The 21306-nt window shown below is 41.4% G+C and overlaps 1 protein-coding gene across 1 annotated transcript in view; it reads right to left on the bottom strand.

Moving 5' to 3' along the window:
* Positions 1–21306, bottom strand: part of LOC309515652 (uncharacterized protein) — an 84933-nt gene that overhangs the window by 33672 nt on the left and 29955 nt on the right. The window contains exon 5 of the mRNA XM_082193668.1: positions 10774–10956. Coding sequence (XP_082049794.1) covers positions 10774–10956 — 183 coding nt within the window. The remainder of the gene's footprint in view (positions 1–10773; positions 10957–21306) is intronic.

The raw sequence follows: 21306 nt of genomic DNA, 5'->3' as shown, positions 1-21306 counted from the left end.
GAAGCCGAAAGCACCAGCCTGAAGATGACGAGTGAGACCTCGTCGAAACGTCGCACAGACACCCCGACTCTTACACGGGAAGACACCCGAAGACACCAAAACCTGCATATATATATATATATATATATATATAGTTTTCAGCTTTTTACATTTCAAAATAAACATTTTACAAACTTTAAAATATCCAATGACTTCCCTTTTTCTCCTTCCATGGTTCATATTACATATAATACATTCCTGCATATTTTACTCTAACCATTCAAATCAATTTCCCACTTTTACATCAATCAAATATTGTTTAACTCTGTTGAGTTTATCTTAACGCTGCCAGCGTTTTCAGCTGTGTACAATTATTTTCCATATATTCAATAAATATTTTCCACTCTTCTTTAAATATACGTTCTTATTGCTTTCTTATTCTGTGTGTTAAGCCTGCAAGTGCTGCGTATTCTAACATCTTAAGCTGCCAATCCTCTTTACATGGGACCTTGCTCACTTTCCATTTTGGGGCTAACAGAACACGGGCCGCTGTTGTTGCATACATAAATAAACTTTTCTGACACCTGGGGATTTCTGATTGCGTTAGTCCCAACGAAAAGGACTCTGGTTGCTGCTTTTTTGGAAGATAAAAAATTTTCAACTCATTATAAATCATTTCCCAATATTATTTTACCTTTCTACATATCCACCACATATGAAAGAAATTCCTCCCATTTCTTTACATTTCCAACACGTTCTGCTTTATACATCTTAACTAACCTACTCAGAGTTAAATACCATCTATGAATCATTTTCAAACAATTCTATTTCAGAGAATAACACGTGGTAAACTTCACTTTTTCAGAGTTTCTTCCAGCGATTTAGGTATATATTGTGTCCTATATCTATTGCCCAGTGTGCCATTGATGCTTTAACTGTTATTTTTCAAATTGTGAGCTTTGGTCCAAAACCCCATTTTTATTTTTATTTTGTCTACCATAAGCATATGACATATCTGGTGGTATTGTAACCAGTTCATAACTTGGCTCCTTAAGTTCTTCATAGGTTCCAGTCTGGGTTTGCACCCTGCAAAGTCCAGCAAATCCCTGTAAGTCACCCATTGTCTGTCCATATTAACTCTCTTAATTGTAATTGCTTCGATGGGGGATAACCATAAAGGTGTTTTTTCTTTCTAGCAGATTTTTATATTTCTTCCAAATTCTATACAAATTCTTCCTGAGAATGTGGTTCATAAAACTCTAATAAATTTTTGCTTTCCCATACCAAAGACATGCATGCCACCCGAATTTTAAGTCATGGCCTTCCAAATCTAAAATGTCTGCATTGTCCAATACAATCCATTCCTTTAACCAACACAAACAAGCTGCCTGCAATTGCAGGTCTGGCAGGGCAAAGCCTCTTCCTTTTGTATCTATCAACATTTTAAATTTAATTATTGGCTTTTCCCCTGCCAGATAAATTTAGAAATATATTCTTTCCATTCTTTGAAGTAGTTTGCATTATTTACAATCGGAACAGAAAGAGGAAGTTCTTAAAATTGGATCTTGTTGTGCATCTCAAGCTACAGACCTTCTTGGAGGTGATACAGAGCAGCAGCCGCTGCCGAATGATTAGACAGTGAAGGTTAAAAAGGACCGTAAAAGATAATTGCTGAAGCCCAGCCAAGCAGTGATTAAGACAAAAGTATGGAGTTCAGCCAAGCTGGAGAGCAGATAAGGGCGATTCCTGGTCAGGATTTTGCCATTGTTGTGGTACAGAGATAATGGAGTCAGATGGTCCCAGAACTGCCACTTTGAAAGTTAAGAGATTCTGCTTAGAGGGAAGGAGATACCCTTGAGAGGTATTGCAAAAGACAACTTCAGCACAGGCCTGCACAACTTGTCACCCAGCAAGCAAAATGCAGCCCACCAACTCAGTGTACGTACGTCTATACTAAATCTGTTTTTGAAACCTTCCTAGGATGGCGAAAACACATCAGCTCTCATGTACTTGCAGGCTGAAATTAATGGCTGATGGACTCTGTTTGGCTTGGTAGGTCTTGAGTTGTGAAACCCTCACAGGGAGTCAGTAGCTCAGGACTGATTAATGTCACTGTTTTTCTTTCCACTGAGAGCTTTATAATGTAATTCAACATTATGAGTGGCTCAGAGTGTCCTCTGAATATAAAATAACCTACAGCGGTCCACCTTGCTTTTTTAAATGCCCTGCTCATGCTGGCCTGTGACTCAACTATGCATTTATCCATGGACAAGGCTCTATTTGCACCCCCCAGCAATCATCTGCTGACTTGAAGAGTTCACCATAATGTAGGGAAATTTTCATTTCCCACCACCACTAGGTGGAAACGTTGAGACATGTTTTGACAGATAACCTGGGAAAACCTTCAAGTGGTCATTTCCCTTAATCTGAACTGCTCTCCATTTATGCACATAATCTAATTTGGCTCCGAAAAGATGCTGCTGTTTGACGACTTCCAATGAACAAATACAGCAACTAGCTACCTGGGACTACCAGCTATGCAGAACATCAGTTCACCTGTCCTTGAACAATGCTGCCTCCCAGTCTGTTCCCATGTGCAAATTAAAGTGCTGGTGCCACGGACGGCCCCATAGACTTTCTACCCAAGGTTAACGACAAAATGGCATCCCTCTCTCAATTCCATGTACCAAAGCCAACCTGACTGACAACCGAATCTTTCTTCAACATAGGTGATGAGGTAACGTCTTCCACTGCACCTGAGCACAGCAGGCTTATTTAGGGACTCAGGCCAGGTCATGTAATGCAGATAGTTCTGCCCTCCCAACTGACACACATACGCATACGCCTTGGGATCACACTGGCCTGGGTTGCTGCTCAACCCTAAAATCCTAAAAACCTTGGAAGCTTTCCTGAACGATGCATTCATCACCACAGTCTCTCTTCTAGATCCATCCATCCTGTCTGATATGAGCTATGTGATGATCAGCGGGAGGGCCTTTTTTGGTCAAGGCCCCCAGTTTATAGAAAGTCCTCTCCATACAGTATTAGATTTGTGACTGCGTTTTTGCTAAGTATATTTTCTCCATTGGTCATTTTTTGAAATAACACATCATAGGAGGTAGCCACATTTTAGTTTCCTGCTTATGTCGTAGGCTGCAGAGTAAGCCCGGCTGAACTGTGTAGACCTTATTTCTGAATAGACATGCATAGCATTATACTGTTTGCTATACTTTCCACAGGGGGCCAGCACACCACCTAGCCTTGCCTTATCCATGGTGGAGGGGAAATGGCAAGAAATGGATACACAGCCTTACCCACCACCTCCCTCTCCCCTGGCAACATAGGCCACATTCACACCAGACATTTAAACTATAGTGACACCATTTAAACACTCATGGCTTCCCCCAAAGAATGCTGGGAGCCATAGTTCGTTAAGGGTGAGAGTCTTGAGAGTCCCGTAGACTGCAAGAAGATCAAACCTCTCCATTCTTGAGGAAACCAGCCCTGAGTGCTCACTGGAAGGACAGATCCTGAAGCTGAGGCTCCAATACTTTGGCCACCTCATGAGAAGAGAAGACTCCCTGGAAAAGACCCTGATGTTGGGAAAGATGGAGGGCACAAGGAGAAGGGGACGACAGAGGACGAGATGGTTGGACAGTGTTCTCGAAGCTACAAACATGACTCTGACCAAACTGCGGGAGGCAGTGGAAGACAGGAGTGCCTGGCGTGCTCTGGTCCATGGGGTCATGAAGAGTCGGACACGACTAAATGACTAAACAACAACAACAACATAGGAGTCAACTCCTAGAGGCCGAGGTTCATTTCGGCTCCCCCAAAAAGGTTTTGAGGGGGCCAGGGCCCCCAATGTTGGTGGACATAGCCATTCAAATGGTGTGTGCGTGCCATGTCATGTGATTGATTATGGGGGTAGGGCTTATCTGTGCGCCCCCCCCCCCCAGCCAATGTTTTATTCAAGTTGGCTCCCCTGACCCCTAATGAACTGCACAGTTTCCTGAACTCTTTGGGGGAATCTATGAGTGTTTCAAATGGTATGAAAGTGCTTTAAATGCAGTGCTTTTTTCTGGGGGTATGCAGGGGTACGCATACCCCTAAACAGTTTGTGAATCTTTGTACTTTTGTCCATTTACTGTATTTATTTTTCCCAATTTGAACTATAAAATGATTATTTTCTTGAGTCAAAATAAGAGTACCCCTAAACATTTTTTAAAGAAAAAAGCACTGTTTAAATGTATGGTGACTTCTACATTCTTTGAGCAAGTAAATGTTCCTTGTTCTTTTCCCACCTCTGAAGATTGACCCAACCTACCAAGATCCCTCACAGGAACTACTGCGGAATGAGTGGTTGGCTCCAGCATTATGTAGTATAATTGCATGAAACATATTTTTAAAAAACCCTGCACCTTGTTTAATCCATTCACATTACCGTTAGGTGGCACAAAATCAAATGGACAAAAAGTGTTATTGTTTGGCATCCAACCCAAATCAAGTTAAATATTTTGATAAATTTGTACAGAGTCGTATTTCATGTGTGTTTTCCACATTTGTTGTTTAATATTATTATGTACTGTCAACTCCCTGGAACATTTCATTCTAACTGATGGCTTCTTTAAGACAGATCTTAGATATGCAGAGGGCCTTGGATATTACAAATGCCTAGGTGATTTGTATTGCTTTTATGAAAGAAATATAATTATTGCCATCCAGGAGAAATAACCAGTGGACAACAAATGGAACTTTGATTTCACCCGAACAGAACAGTCAGTGCTGTGTTATATTTCAGTTTGCTTTAGCAAATAATTTTTGCAGGTAACACTGCCCCCCACCCACCCCAACCCCAGAGCAGCTAAATTTATTTATGACTATCACCCATTTATGGCTTCAGATCTAACTTTCCATTAGAGCGGGAACTGATCTTGCACAACAACAAACCCATCTTTACCTAAGCTTACTGACAGACTATATTCCTTGGGAGATGCCTACAGTCAATCACAGTAATTACCCCTCAGCCTTTTTCATTATGTAGGATCCGTGACTATCTATCTATCTATCTATCTATCTATCTATCTATCTATCTATCTATCATCATCTTCTTCCAACAATCTCAAGGTGATTCTGCCTGTCCCCATTGCATTCTCACTGCAACCCTGTGTGGTAGGTTAGGTCCAGCCTTCTCTGATACAGGGAATGAACCTATTGAAGACCTATGCACAATTCTAAGGGAGGGAAGGCATTGAATTCAGTAAGACTTCCTTCCAAATAAACATGGATAGTGTTAAGCTGAAAGCCTTGCAGTGCCGGTGCACCATAAGGGTTTACCTGTGTCAATGTTTCATTGCACAAATCAACATATGCCCATTACATCTTTCCCCCGCATATCTTGTATTGAGGTTGCCCTGTTGCTGTGCTAGATACTGCACTACATTGTTAGACCACCACTGATGTATTGAATTGGGTGGGGCGAGAACGATGCAGGATGTTGTGAGAGAGGAATATGAAAATACAAAGCCAGCTGTTAAATAAAATACAGGAGGGGAGAGAGAGAGAAATGGAATGAGGGGAGGAAAAGGATATGAAATAGAATGATCGAATCTGATTTGCTCATTTTCTTTTGGCCACATGGGGCTATATTCACTCCAAGAGAACAAGTATTTGATTATCTCCAGTATATTCCTTTAGTGCCACCTTCAGGTTTTTTTGGTCTTCTCCTGCTACAGTTCTTCTGATTCTCTGAATAAGGGCTTGTGCCAGGAGCAGGAAACATTTTTCAGCCAGAGGGCTGCATTACCTTCCAGGCAACATGTAGGGGTTTTTTGGGGGGGCAGGGTGGAGAACGACATGCACCAGTGGTAGGTGGGGTTAGAAGCAACAGTGGGTGGAGTAAATGATTCCGCATGAAAATAGGGACATTCTATTCCCTCTAGAATAGAATGTCCCTATTTTAACAAGGAATGTTGGAGGGTATTTTAATTAGTATTCTAATTTTACCTTTATGCAATAGGCTTTTTTTCTACACACACAAATCCAGGCAAGCAAAAGGCATTACCAGAGTTCAGAGACACATTCTGGTAAGCAAAAACATTCAAGAAAGTAGCAAAGTAGGTTTAGTGAAGGTCCCACTGCCAAAATGCTCACAGGGTGTTGGGCAGATCAGGATGTGGCCCACTGGCCAGATTTTGTACTTCATCCCTTTCTCATTCTAATAATCCATCTATAACTTCTAATACACTTTATCCTTTATCCTTTCTTCTTCATGCATAGAACAAACATCTCTTTAAATATATGTTACTTCCACATGTACTTCATTTGTTCATCTTAACTGCATTTACCTGAACTCTCCCCCATTTCGCTACAAAGATGGCTCTGGGAATTCCTGACCCATGGGAAAAACAGAGGCACGGACACAAACATTTTTCTCAGTTCCAGCTACTTTTTAAAAGTCTGCACCAACACTTTGCCTAATGGCAATGGAAACAAACAACAGAGTGAAGTTACTGCTATGGATAAAGGTAGTGAGAGAGGGAACCCACACTTTTGCTCAACAAAATCTATACAGGAGAAGAACAGATTAAGACAACTAGTTAAATAATGCTGTTCTATATCATGAAGAGGAGGCAGAAGAATGAATGTCCTGCTTTGATTAACTTTGTTAACTAAGTGTTGGGCTCAAGGGTTTGTTTAATTTTGCCTCTCTCTGGTGGAGAGGAGAACTGCCCATGTAATCTGTGCACCAACGCAAGAGATTAAACAGAAAGCCACAACACTTCCTTGCTTGAGTGTCAGAACCAGTTCTTACATAACAGCCATTGCTCGCCCAAGAAAGGAATGTGAAGCATTTGATGAAGCAAAGCCTGTTGAGATTTGTAAATAAGACATGTGTGCCAAAGCCTCATGCAGGAAAAATACTAGAATAAGCAGACAGTCAAGAATATGAACACAGTGTACAAGAATATCTATCTACTTTGCTTTTGCTATGTTTTGTTTTGGTTTTTTGATGTCATCTAAACTGGATTAATGAGGGTATGCACAGGAAGGAGATAGCTGGCTGGTAAAAGACCCTGTGTGAGATAGATAGATATACCCTGTGTGAGAGGCAAGAAGAAAAAGAGGAGTTTGGGTTTGATATCCCACTTTATCACTACCCTAAGGAGTCTCAAAGCGGCTAACATTCTCCTTTCCCTTCCTTCCCCACAACAAACACTCTGTGAGGTGAGTGAGGCTGAGAGACTTCAAAGAAGTGTGACTAGCCCAAGGTCACCCAGCAGCTGCATGTGGAGGAGCGGGGACGCGAACTCGGTTCACTAGACTACGAGTCTACCGCTCTTAACCACTACACCACACTGGCAAGGAAGGGATGATCTCCCAGGGTGGGGAAAAGAAAGAGACACTCCCAGGTGAGAGCTGGGAGGGTCCACCCACTTCTGTGTGAGGCAAGGGTTAAGATCTACCTTTGAAACAGGGATTTGCATTTTGTTTCCCACCTTCTCTTTTCCTTTCCCTTTTTTTTAAAAAAAAAAGTTTGTTTTTTATTGTATTCTACAATGAAAAGTTTCAATGAAGAAGAAGAGGAGGAGGACAATGTTAATGTTTTACTGCAGTTCTGGAAGAACATTCTTCATGTAGCCAAACATGACTTTGCCTACCAATCATATTTCACACACTGCCTTAGAGAAACAGCTTACACACCCTCACATTCCATTCACAACAGGAGGCTAAAGAACAGAATCCTGGCGCGATGTGTTACTGCAGCCTTGACCGCAAGCTGATGAAAGGTGAAAGTGGAGTTACTAATCAACCAAATCCTGTGAAGCAAGTTACACTTGTACAAAAGGTGGCAGGGGGAGGATGGTGCACAATAACAAATCCCCAACTGACATCAGCCCAACCTGTAGAGATCATCAGATCAGTGGGTATGTTCCCCAGACAAGATGCTCCACTGATCTTCACTGCTGTTGCTCCTCACTGCTGTAATTGCATCCTTTTCCCTCTGAGAGGCTGCCCATCTTCAGCCCTGTCCAAATCTATTTCAGAGTAGATTTGGGGGCTTGCAGGGGACTGCAGGGGGAAGGGGGGACAGTAAAGCCCCATTGTCCAAGTAGAAGTCTATTCCATTCACACCACCAGATTTCATCCAATATAAAATACCTTTCTAATAAAATTTAAACCTCTTAGTCCTGAAAAAAAGTTATGGCTCCCCAAATGATAAGGTGAACGCGTTCCAGCCATTGAATATCTCAATCTGCAAGTGTTGTTTTTGAGAATTTGCCATGAAGAAAACCATATGGCATCATTTGAAAAAAATGTCACATTGAAAGAGCCACCTTGATGGCCAAAGTCCATGCAACATTAAAGAGGTAGTTTACGTGGCCAACAGAGAAGAGGAAGACTTAACCCTTTTCTCCTGTACCACAGTCCCAAGGCTTCCCTCCCTCCAATGCCAAATAGCAGCTGGTGGTGGGAAAGGCGGGATTTTAATTGGGACCACAATGAAAGGGCTGGTGTAGGGAAGGGTTGTATCCAACAAAGTCTTAGTGCAAGTGGAATGCTTCTGCTCACACAGTGGAACTTTCACTGTGCTCCCCTCACACTCCTCCCCAGGTTGGATTGGAGGAAATCCCAGAGCAGATTTGGGAGGGTGAAAGTTGGAGGGGGGGAGGGAAGGTAAATTCCATTGTGCAAACAGAAATCATTCACCTGAAGCAATGACTTCACTGAATACAATCCTACATGTTTAACACCATGTGTTTTTTGGCTCTTGAGGTACCTTTTACAAGATTACGCTTTTAAATTATTCTACCCAATGGCTGCTATTTAAATACCAAACCACGTGTTTAACATCATGTGTACATTGGTAAGGATCATTGTGATGTCAAGTCATGGGTGTTTCTTTCTTTTCTCCTTAACCAGCCTCTTGTGGTCCATCATATTAAATGTTCTGAAAACTTGTGGTGATGCAATATGAGAAAAGAGATTTACACTATGTTTATACAACTGACAACAGGCATATATTGCTGATAGATTTTAAATACCACACCTTCTGCACATGCAGAACTTAACAAGGAGGGCTGAGTAGATGTACCCAGGAAACACAAAACTCCCTCTCCTTTACCTGTCCTATTTGCTTCCTCTTTGCTTTGCTTCCTCTGAAATTCCTTAAGCATTTTGCCTATGGAGGAACCAATTGCCTTTATCTTCTTAAGGCAAATCTTAGAATCAGCTTTACGATGCACAGACACACACAGCTATGAGTAATTAGTCTCATTAAAGCTCTCTTTGTCTCCCGCAAAATTCCTCAGATGTTTTGCCTGAACAGGAATCTTCAAATTCACTTAAAATGTTTTTGCTTTAGGCAAAAACTGACTGGGGTGGCAACTCTACAAAGGATGGAGGCGGTTTTCTTTTGCCAGCAATGTCTTCCTCAATACGAATTTGGACTTCACTGACACTGCTCTCGTTTTGCCACAGAATGTTTTGTATGAAGAGGATAGTCAAAATGGCCAATGTGGTAAAGTGACTACCAGGCGGACATACTAGGATTGGGGAGAAGTGGATTTTGATTCTGAGTTGGTCATGATGAATGGTGGGTAACACACCTGGGTAGCTCAGTTGGTAGACCATGAGGCCCTTAATCTCAGAGTCATGGGTTTGAGCCCCACATTGGGCAAACAGATTCCAGAATTGCAGAGGGTTGAACTAGATGACCCTTGTGGTCCCTTCCAATTCTATGAGATACCAGTGTGGCACACTTTGAAGTATGTTTACTCAGAAGTAAGTCCCACTGAGGTAAATGAGGCTCAATCTCTAGAAATGTACATAGGAAATCAGGCAGATAATCACTTCCTCTCAGTCAAATTTACCTCATAGAATTGCTGCAAGGGTAAAATGGGAAGAGGGGAGACACCATCTATGGCACCTTGAAGGATAAAAAAGTAATGAATAAAAGAGAGAGAGAATGATTGTTTTAGACCACCATTAATGGGAACATTTTGTTGCAGGAATCCTGCTGAAATGAATGGAAGCAGTTTGAGAGCACAGTAATGTTTTAACTATAAATGCTTTTGCATTGTTCCAGTTAATTTCAAAGAGACTCATGCAACAGAACTTTCTGGTGAACTATGCACTCAGTGCTTATTTATAAAGAAGTATTTAGGTTTGTGTGGAGAATTATATGCGGTGGTGCTTTAATAACATTAGAAACAACAGCTGGGTAAGTTAGCCCACCTTAAGCAGCCAATTTGGGAATACAATATCATTAAAAAGGACAACAAATTGCCTGTTATTGTATTTTACGGTAACTATCGCACAAGACAGCATTCAGATTTTCTGCCAAAGTCACCAATATGACTTGAGCCATTTCTGCTGTCAATTTAAAACAAAGCCTTCAGATATTGATTTAAATATTAGGAGCACTGCTGCATACTATAATCCAACAGTAAAAGGCACTGTGTAAAGTATTGCCATTCTTACTTCAAATTTACTTCTGTTTTCCTGTTATCTGGCATTCCCTCCAGGCTAGAGACCTTCAGATGAAAGGTTAACAGTGACATTTATGGCTACTCATTTTGTTTAGATGAATATGTAACTGCATAAAAACAGAACTGTCTAATTTCTCTATCCACTGAATAGGACAACTGTCCCCCACCACATTTCTTCTACAAGGGAAAAACACATGTTTTATCAATGCCATTCCTAGATGTGATGATAATGAGTTAGATAACCTTTAAACAGATGTCTTGAAAGGAGTGCACAGCACATTATGCAAGTGGGTGAACTTACCAATACTGGATTAATACTGCACATATAATGGTTCCTTTCTCAGCACTGCTGATGATTAGAAGACTGTTTTGTATGCAGCAACCACTCTTGGAGTACGTAAAATGTGATTTTTTGTTCCATCTTCCATCATGAGAACAATGGTTTGAAATTGAAAGCCACATGCAGTTCAGGTCTGGGCTTTTTCTGAAAATAAAATAAGAGCTTGTTTGTTTCTCTCCTTGGAAGTCAATTATAGAGCTTTTTAAAGATCTAGTTTAGAACTAGATCTAGCAAATTTATGTTACAGTAAGTAAAACATGAGGAGAAAATTCTTGATTGTAAGAGGAATTGAACGATAGAACTAACTATGTAAAGGGGTGGTGGGCTTCCCCTTGCCAGAGGTCTTCAAACAAAGGCAGGATAGCCAACTCAAGGGCCATTAAAGAAATATTATACCACTTTAAGTAGTCATGGCTTCCCCAAAGAATTCTGGGAAGTGTAGTTAAGGGTGCTGAGATTTGTTAAGAGACTCCCTATTCTCCTCACAGAGCTACAATTTTCAGATCAGATTAACCATCAATCCCTTTTCACAAGGAACTGAGGGAAATAATGTGCTGAGAATTCAAATTGAAAGGGGAAGAGCTCCCAAGCAGTTTTGGGTTAACTCAGGATCAAATATCAGACACTTGAAGGGCATTTATTGTAAGATGTTTAAAAGCGTCTCATAATGATAGCAATACAAGGCGAACAGCACCTTTTCTTTTCTTTTTGTTTTAAGCAAAGGAGTTTGTGCCTGGGGCCTGCACAAACCTGCAGGCCCAATAAATAGGTCCGTTTCAGTTGTTTACAACAATAGTAATTACACTAAAGATGAGAGTGTCAAAACCGGTGAGCTGGCAAATAACAACACGTCACATAGGGTCAAACTGTGTGTGGGAAGGGAAAAATGACACACACACTGTTAACAGCTAGACATATGAATTTCCCATACAGTGTTGATCTGATGTCTGTCAGCTCTGAGTGGGATAGGCCAGACATGGGGAGCGTGTCTTCAGGTGTTTCTGGACTGCAATTCCCACCATCCCTGGCTATTGGTCATGGTTGCTGAGGATGATGGGAGGGCCACACATCCCCCATCCTTGAGCCAGACAAATGACTACTGAGGGTTGCTACTGGATGTCCTTTATATTGGGCTGAAAATTAGAAAATGAATGAGCACTATCTGATAATAAGAGGTGAGGCTCAGGGTAAAGCTCTCAGCACTATAAAGTTAATCTGCAAAGCCAGGGCATCCATCACAAAGTGGTTCAAAGCTAGCCCAAGGCATACTGAGGTAAAAAATTCAGATGACTCTTCTGCACTTTTGCACATTGTAAAAATATATTGATACTGAATAACTTACAGTCTGCCACTCTTGAATGATTCCCCCTCCTCCCCCCAAAATATAACCTAATACTGCCTGAAGCAGCCCCTCGCTTTATCTAACGGCATCAACCTCAGTTTGGGAGTCCAGCATAAAAATAAAGGGCAGCAAGTTGTCAGTTATTTATACAGAGAGAAAGATTACTGTGTGTGAGATCATAGTTGCCAATGAAATAAACAAACAATGAGGCAGAAGCTTCAGCCTCAAGGAGAGTTTACTCTGAAAACTCCTATCTCCCTTTGAAAATTAGTCTCCTTTTGATCACCCAGACTAAGAAAAGGAAATGACAGTTATTCTTTCAAGTTAGATAAACCAGCTCTATGTGATTTTTATGAAGATGTCCCACTATTCTCCAAAGAGAAAAGCTTCTGTTAAGAAGATAAAGGAAGACACTCGCTTTTGTGGAAACACAATCATACCTGGCTTGCTAGAACATCAACTGCTGTTTTGTTATTTCAGTTCTAATGAACGGCTTCATTACAGAACCACATTTTAATTGGTAAATATTTTCTTGTCGAGAATAGGGCCAGCATACCTTTGTTGTGCATGGTTCCTGCTATAGTTGCAAGTCCATGCAACTATTATGGGTTAGGACTAGGTAGATGGGGTCATAAATATTCACCAGAGATTTTAATGGGATTAATGTTTTTTTGTGATGGGCAAAAAGCAGATTGCCCAACCCTTGTGGCTCATTCTCCCTTCCAACCTCAGTTGCGAGAGAGTTAAATCATCCCAGACCTTTGTCCTCTCCTCTCCCACTCTCTGTGGGTGACTGGAGAGGTAATCCTTGCTTGCTGGTGCCTGACGTCCTGGTCAACAAGACCTGACAGGCTTGACAGGACTCCACCCACTGACGCCTCCAGGCAATGGAGGAAGTGTCCTCATCACCATGGCAAGGGAGATGCTCACCTCCCTGCCACCTTGTTCCCTTCTAGCCTTATCTGTGGTTCTGTTGAGGCAACAACTAGGACACTATTGGGGCCGTTGGCCCAGCCCCTCTAGAGTGGCAGAGGGCTCCATCCCAGGTAGCAGGCAGGGAGCATTGTTTAGGGGAAGAGATAATAGCTCAGTGGTAGAGCACATACCTTGCACGCAAAATTTCCAAGAGTCAAGTCTTTGGCACCTCCAGTTTACAGGCCGCAGATGATGGGAAGACCTTTCTCTGCTGAGACACTGGAGAGCTGCTGCCTATAAGTGGAGACCATACTGGGCTATATGGACAAAAGGTGTAAGCCTGCAATCCTATCCCCACTTTCCTAGGAGTAGGATTGTATTATAAAGCACCTCCATATGTTACTCTGGCTGAATCTTGACACATCCAAGTGGTTCAGTTAAACACGTTGTAAACGTCATACAAGGAAGTTCCACTGGTGAAAAATGGAACTCCACAGCGTCATCTCGTGTCATGGTGTTATAACGCATATAAAGCACTTTATCTTTACACATGTAGCTGAGTCGTCTGACAGAGGAGCCCCGTCTTTCAGTTTCTATTTGTCTACATATCTACAATGGTGAGGAGAAAGGAAAGGAAGAAGGAAGTGTTATAAATATTGCAAACCAGCCTGAGCCAATGTGGCATATAATAAATTAAATCAAATGATTAAATTCCTTGTGTTGATGTTATTCTTGTCAATTTGCATATGGACTTCCACACCAAAAGTAAATTGAAGGCACAGATTTTTACCAGATGCATGGAAGGAGGAGAGGATCCAGAGGAATTTGTATTGAGTCATGTTTGGCGGCAGGTTATAGCAGGATTAATGGCTATTCCAGCAGCAGCAGGAAGAATGGGATTTACAGGCCTTCCTTTCCCTGTTGGTAATTCAGTGACAGCAATGGGCAGCCGAACATTGAATGAGGAGCCCCCGTTTTAACTTGGGACATTCTTTGATTTTTGAACACTTGATACCGTCCTATCTCGGCATCTCTCTCTTACACTGTAGAACACTTGGTGTTTTATCATGCGGGTTTTTTTGACAGTGGACCTGCTTTTTCATTCACATTTATGGTTAAAAAACATCCCCTGACTCCACCTCCAAATTACGTAAGATGATGACATAACTTTATAGGGCTTGGTTCAGCTAAACATCCTGATGACATGGCTCATCACGTTATCTGTGATTCTTTAGGCAGAGCTGTAAAGAAATCAGCTCATTCTGTAATATGGCAAAATGATGTTTGTTTGCAGGGCCTGCAAGATGGAGCTGTTCTGCCAGGCCTTTGGTCGGGGTTCAGTCTGACTCCCTCTCCCCTTTCATAAGAACTTGCATGAAAGTGGCCTCCCAATTTTTCTCACAGGCCCATATAAGTTCAGCACAAACAGTTGGGCCTGGTGAGCATTTAAGGTCCCCAACCCTAATCTGCGGGTTGCCATCTGATTGGATTTTATTCTGATCCTGATCTGATTTGAGGATGTATTTTAATTGATTGTCTGATTTTATGTTAATTTGTTATACGTTTGATGTTAGCCGCTCTGAGCCCGGCTTCAGCTGGGGAGGGTGGGATATAAAAAAAAAATAATATTATTATTATTATTAGTTGGAAGCTTATGAAACTTGGTCCCCACCATGCTCTTTTCAAAATCCCAGTTGACTTAACTTTCCATGCTTACAAAGTCTCGCAGATTTCAGAGAGGTCTGCTTCCAAGCAAGCATGCATAAGATCACAGTCTCAAGATGTAATTCTTTGTACACGAGAATGAATGTTGCTGGGCTCAGTGCTCTTTGGGGCAAGGGGAGCTTTTTTAATCAGGAATGCAGCATGGGGAGAAATTATTAAGTCCCCTCCCCATGGTCCCAGTCTTGATTTCGCAGACACAGCTGCAATTTAAATGTGGAAATGCTAGTAGCGATCAAATAATTAACATCCAGTTGAGCCGTAAGAGGTGGGGAAAGTGCAATACTCCATCACAGTATGTGTGAACTCAAAGACACATAGCCAAATTCTGGATTTTGGTGTGGCAGACATGTTTTCATTGTTTTTATATCCCCTTTAGGTGTAGATGCTGAAACCAAACAATGCTACTTGGTAATCTTTGGCCAATTTGAAATATTTGGTGCAAACATTTCAGTAGCTGAGAAACCTTAAAATGCTCAGGAAATATAGCTGCTCTATTTAATTAATTAGTAAATCACAAGAATATCAAGCAGATCAATAATTTTATTGTAATTTGTGCAATTAACAATAGTTCCTGATGAGAACTCCAGCAATAAAATGGTTAAACTTTCCCATCCACCTCAATTATTCAGGTCCTACAACTCCCATGGGAAAAGACAACACTAGGCAAGCAGTGTATATCCTTAAAGTTCTTGCCCATCAATTTATATCACTACAATGAGCTCAAGACATAACATTTCCCCTTCATGGAGTCAATAATTAATGATCCCTCAACTCCAGAGTGCTATGGCTTTAACCCCAGATTACTCAGTCAAGAAAGACAGAAACTGCAGCTATTTACAAAGGTGGCATACCTCCTCTGACAGACATGCTTCCAGTGGATCACAAAACCACCTCAGAGCATGAGGTGAAACATTGCACAGAGGGTCAAATCTATGCCATATTTATGATCAGTAGTTGTGCATAATTACTGTACAGATGTCACAGGTGTAAATCTGAATTTGAAAATATTGCCTATGCTTTGGAGGGATGCATATATTAATGTCATTTATTGGTTGTGTTGGAACATTCATTCATTCATTTAATGAATTTATGTACCACCTTACTGCCATGGCACCCAAGGTGGTTTGAAATTTCAAAACACTAAAACAAATAATTATATAGAAGGCTGACAGTACTCTCATGCCAGCTGGGAGCGGGTGGTGCAGTGGTGTAAATCACTGAGCCTCTTGGGCTTGCTGATCAGAAGATCAGCGGTTCAAATCCGCGTGACGGAGTGAGCGCCCGTTGTTCTGTCCCAGCTTCTGCCAACTAGAAGTTCGAAAGCACGCCAGTGCAAGTAGATAAATAGGTACCGCTGCAGCAGGAAAGTAACAGCATTTCCATGTGCTCTGGCTTCCGTCATGGTGTCCTCTTGCACCAGAAGCTGTTTAGTCATGGTGGCCACATGACCCGTCAAGCTGTCTGCAGACAAACGCCAGCTCCCTCAGCCTGAAAAGCAAGACGAGCACTGCACCCAATAGTCACCTTTGACAGGACTTAACCATCCAAGGGTCCTTTATCTTTACCCTTTTTTACTCTCATGCCAGCTGGGGGCGCTTCTGTCTTCCATGAGGGCATGCTGGTCTTAAGCAGCCTGAAGGAAGGGTAGGGCAGGGGCTGTCCCAACTGTTAATTCAGGCCATTGATGCTTCTGTCAAGAGCTGGTGGTCTGTGTACTGACATTGGTCAATAGGAAGTCCTATGAACAGCATTTCACAGTTCCCTATGTGCTGTCTGACAAGCAATTTCCACAGAACATGTGAGCCTTGCAAATCACAGCACAGGAAGTTATTGTGATGTAAGGTCTAGCGCCGAGGAAGTTCCCTCTCTGCAAGAAGCGAAGTTACAGAGAACCAGGCAGAGGGCCTTCTCGGTAGTGGCACCCACCCTGTGAAACACCCTCCCACCAGATGTCAAAGGGAAAAACAACAACCAGCCTTTTAGAAGACATCTGAAGGCAGCCCTGTTTAGGGAAGCTTTTAATATCTGAAGGACTATTGTATTTTAATATCTTGTTGGAAGCCACCCAGAGTGGCTGGGGAAACCCAGCCAGATGGGCAGGGTATAAATAAATCATCATCATCATCATCATCATCATCATCATCATTTAAGATAGTCAATAGCTCTAACATTGCATTATTCCTAGGAAAGTGAACTACTGAAAGCCATGACTGGCTTCTGATAAAGCTACTGATCGTGTTGTTTAGTTATGTTGAGCATATGGGAGAGCATCTTCCACATCTCCACACAGTTGTATGTTAACATAGTCTGCAGCTGCAGGAAAGGACTTTAGATACACTACTGTCTACATCGTGACGGTGGCAAGAAAAAGGTTTACTCAGGCACTTCCAAGAACAAGAAGCATGCAATGAGGCATTAGCCAGGTTTGTGGAATGCCATTCAGTCAGATAATTGAAACATTTAATACAATATGGCCATGGAATCAGATGGAATGTCAGACCAGCTTACTTTGTAATGCTGGGGCCTTAGCCTTTCTCTTTCCAGCCAGCTTAGGAAGGGAAGCCCATCTTGTGTAAGATATGATGGAGAAGCTAAGAGTTCAATACATGTTTGCAACACACATCTCACATCTGATTGTAGAATACCTTCAAAACGACATAGTGAGCTCCTGTTTCGACATCCGTGTTGAATATGTGCATGGTGGGAGGAGAGTTTGTGCTCAAAAACATGCTTAGAAGTGAAATATTATCAAGAGTTGTGGATACTCCAGAAGTAATAGTGATCAATGGTTGTGTTATATTATGGACTCTCCATTGGCTTTCAGAGGGAGCAGTTGCTGGGGAAAGAGGCAAGTGTGTAAAAGTATGGAATATGTAATCTGCAAGCTTGTGAACAATAGTGTCTGTTTTTAACCCTTTTTAATTTTGCAACTATAACAGAAAAGTAAGGTGTAAAACCATTGCTAGCTGATTTAACAGTAAGGCTATTCTATCCGGTCTATCTTAAACATATAGATTAACATAAGCAATTCATATGCCCAATTGGCATCTATACAACATTGATAATTATAAGCCATGAGTTCAAATGTGGAAAGGGCAGTGAGATATTCAGATCAGTGAGAAGTCAGTGGTGGGCATTTGTCCTTAAAGCCTTGCAATATAATCTTTTTGCCACTGCTTTTTTTGTCCATCTGTTAGCCCCACCCACCTGCACCGCAGGAATGTAATTTAAGAGTGTGGTTCATATTAGGACGGCAAGTATGACAACGTCAATATACCTCAAACTTTCGGAACAGGTTCTGTTACAATAGAATGAGTTGTGTAAACAAATATTGAGAACAAAAAGCAAACGGGTCAGAATATTATGTTCAGAATTTGTACGGTATGTCAAGGGAAAAAGCATTGAAGATATGCTTGTGAAAACTGGAAATTCAGACTAGCCATGTCAGGTCCAATGCAGTACTGTATCTCGAGTGAGACCTTAAAACCACACACGATGAAGCAGACATTATTACATTAGAGCAAGTGATATATTGACTACTGCGTGTCACCACAAACACATCCGGGTGATTTCAGATGAGTGATGTTTTTATTTGCTAGTATACTACCACTGGAAGTTTAATATGTCAGGAAAAGGAACTATGGAAGTGACAGGCAATGGGAAACAATTCTGTGACATAGGTCAAACTGCATAAAAATTAAAGATAAGTCTGTGAGTGGTCCATGCTGTAGCTAGCTAGGGCACCGTGACACACTGCTAAAGTATACAAAAGGAGTTATGATTAAGAAGTTGAAACAAAAGTCCAGACTTCAGAGTGTGGGAATGGGTGGACTAAACTTGTTAGATGTTCTTAGTGAGGATGCAACACTGGCTATGAAGTGCTATGGCCACATTCATGGATGGGGAACCCTTTTTTAGCCCAAAGTCTGAATTCTCTTCTGGGCAGCCTTTCTAGAACTACATGGCAGTAGTGGGCAGTGCAAGTGGAAAAAGGGAGAGAAACAAATGCAAATTTCATTTTTTGTTCAGTATTTTATCTTTATACAACCTCCCCGTGTTTCTACAAACCACCAGCTCTTGATGCAGTGCCCATTTTTCCTTTCTGATACCTTTTCCAGCCTTTCTGTCAAATCTCTCCCACTCCTCCCATCCCCTTTCCCCTGACCACATCCTAGGTTTTTTGTGCATTCCTAGGAATGCTGATCAGAATAACTCTTATAAGTTTTTAACTTTCCTAAGTTCAGACTAGTATCAACACACTGTTTATTGAATATTTTAGTATATACCAGTAAGCTAATTCCCTTTTGATATAACAACATTGACTTCTGACTTATCTCTGTGATCTGTGTTAACTGTTGGGAGTGTCAAATTCTGGTGTCCTAGTCTCAGTGCCAAAAGATCCCTAGAATTAAGTGTCGGGATTACATGATGTGCAGGATGGCACGTAGACTGCACATTTAACAATACAACCAGCTCCAAAGCAGTATTAGAACTCTTCAAGTGTTAACTGCATTCTACACAGCTTTACCATATCAACTGGTGTAAATGTTCTACAGTTAAAACTCTCTTGTACATTTCTGTACCACGACTAGGAAAATCATGGGTTGGATCTAAGCTAAGGTTGACTTAGATTAGACCCATTTAAAATCATGGGCCTAAGTTACAGTGCAATTCTAACCATGACTACCTGAAAGCAAAATAATAAACAGGAACAAAAACAGAAACCCTATTAAATGGAGCTAAGATTCAAGCCCATGTCGTCCATTCATTTCAATGGGACTGTGCAGTATATAAACTAACATTGGCTAGAACTCCATGACAGTTGCTCTAATGAGCACACACTTGCAGCAGCATACCCTTTATCTGGAGAAGACGGTGAAGATGAAATTGCTTATCTGCACTACTTTGATATTCACAAGTTGAAATGTGAATTCCCTTTATGTCCTAGTTGTTTACTATGAATTCTAACTACTGTTGTTGACTGAATTGGTTTTTTTAATCTGAAGGATTTAAAAATAAATACCACCACTTGCATAGGCATTTTCAGCTTTGCTTACCAAAACATTGCAGCCAAATGTTTCAAACTGCCGATTCTGGCACCTACACACCTATAAAACCATGCTTGGCACACCAAAATACCAGGTTGGCCTCTTCAGCACCCAGACTAAAAAATGAATGAAGAGATACAAGTAAAAACAAAATGCGTGTTTTGCAAGCTTTCATTTCATTATCTGGAAAGACCCTAAGGAATTTGCAGTTGATGAAGTTCCCGAAACAAGCCAGAACAGGTTACTTGGAACTTCCAAAGCTTTTCACCGATGGGGAGGGATGGGACTGGAAAGGCTGTTTGTTCAGTTCTCCAAGTGAGCCAACAGGATGGCTGTGTTTGTTGCAAAGTATGTTCCTGCCTTGACCTACTTCCGACATAATTTATACCTGGCTCTGCAGTTGGAATTTTCTCATTAATCAATGAATAGCATGGCATCTGCCCAATGGAAAAACCTTGCAATAATGTGCAGGTAAAAAAAAAAAATTGTAGTTCCATTGTCTCTTTCTTTCATGAGAATGACAATTAAAAACCCCTCTATAATTTCAGCATACAAAATAAAACATTCCCATGCACATGTGCACATATCAACACCAGCTGGACTAGAAAAATGTCTGTTTGGTGATATGCATTGCATTGCATGAAAACATGTTACCATATTTGATTCTCCATTCATTCAAAGGGTCTCTAGTGCCTAAGCAGATGGAAGAGACAGTGGCTACTTACTATAGCTGTGTGCTTCAAGAATACATCGTCCGTACCACTGCCACAAAATATTTCAAGAGCAAGTCTCACTAAACTGGATGAGACCAGCTTGGAGTAAAGCAGACTAAGACCAGACTGCATACAATTAATTAGTATTGCCCCAGCTGTGCTGCCTAAGGTTATCTGTCACATTCTGCTTATGGAAGAGCCAGTATGTGGGAAAACTGGAAGCTACCACTTCAGAAAAAAGCAAGTTCATCTGATGGTTAGCATTTTTACACCAGGCTTTCCCATACTGGTTCATGTCACTTTAAAGCAGTTAATGGTGATTCAAAGGTAAGCACACACTTGGGTTGAAAACCAAGGGTGTTTTGCTTTTCTCCTGCCACAAGCCATGGTTTGGCTTAGCATTAAATCCAGGTTCGTGGTTTGTCTAAGGAAGCCACATATTGTAACCAAGGTCTTTCATGGCAGAAATAAACCACAAACTTGAGTTCAGATGTTGCTGGCTAAGTCAAACTATGGCCTGGCTCCCAACAGTATGACAGGAACAACAGACAAGCAAAGTGGCTGCGAGTTTTAGTGCCCTACTCACTAGCACACTGCATGTTCACCTTTAAATCATGGTTAAACTTTATGGCTCAAAGTGACATGCCAATGCTTCCAGCATATGAATATTTGATTTGAAAAAGGACTGCCACATAGTTAAAAGAAATCTTGATTTAACTGTGTGAGTATTAACCAATGAAGCCTACATATA

The sequence above is a fragment of the Podarcis vaucheri genome, assembly GCF_965113315.1.
Source record: "Podarcis vaucheri genome assembly, chromosome: 12".
NCBI lineage: Eukaryota > Metazoa > Chordata > Lepidosauria > Squamata > Lacertidae > Podarcis > Podarcis vaucheri.
This window is presented reverse-complemented; position numbering and strand designations above follow the sequence as displayed.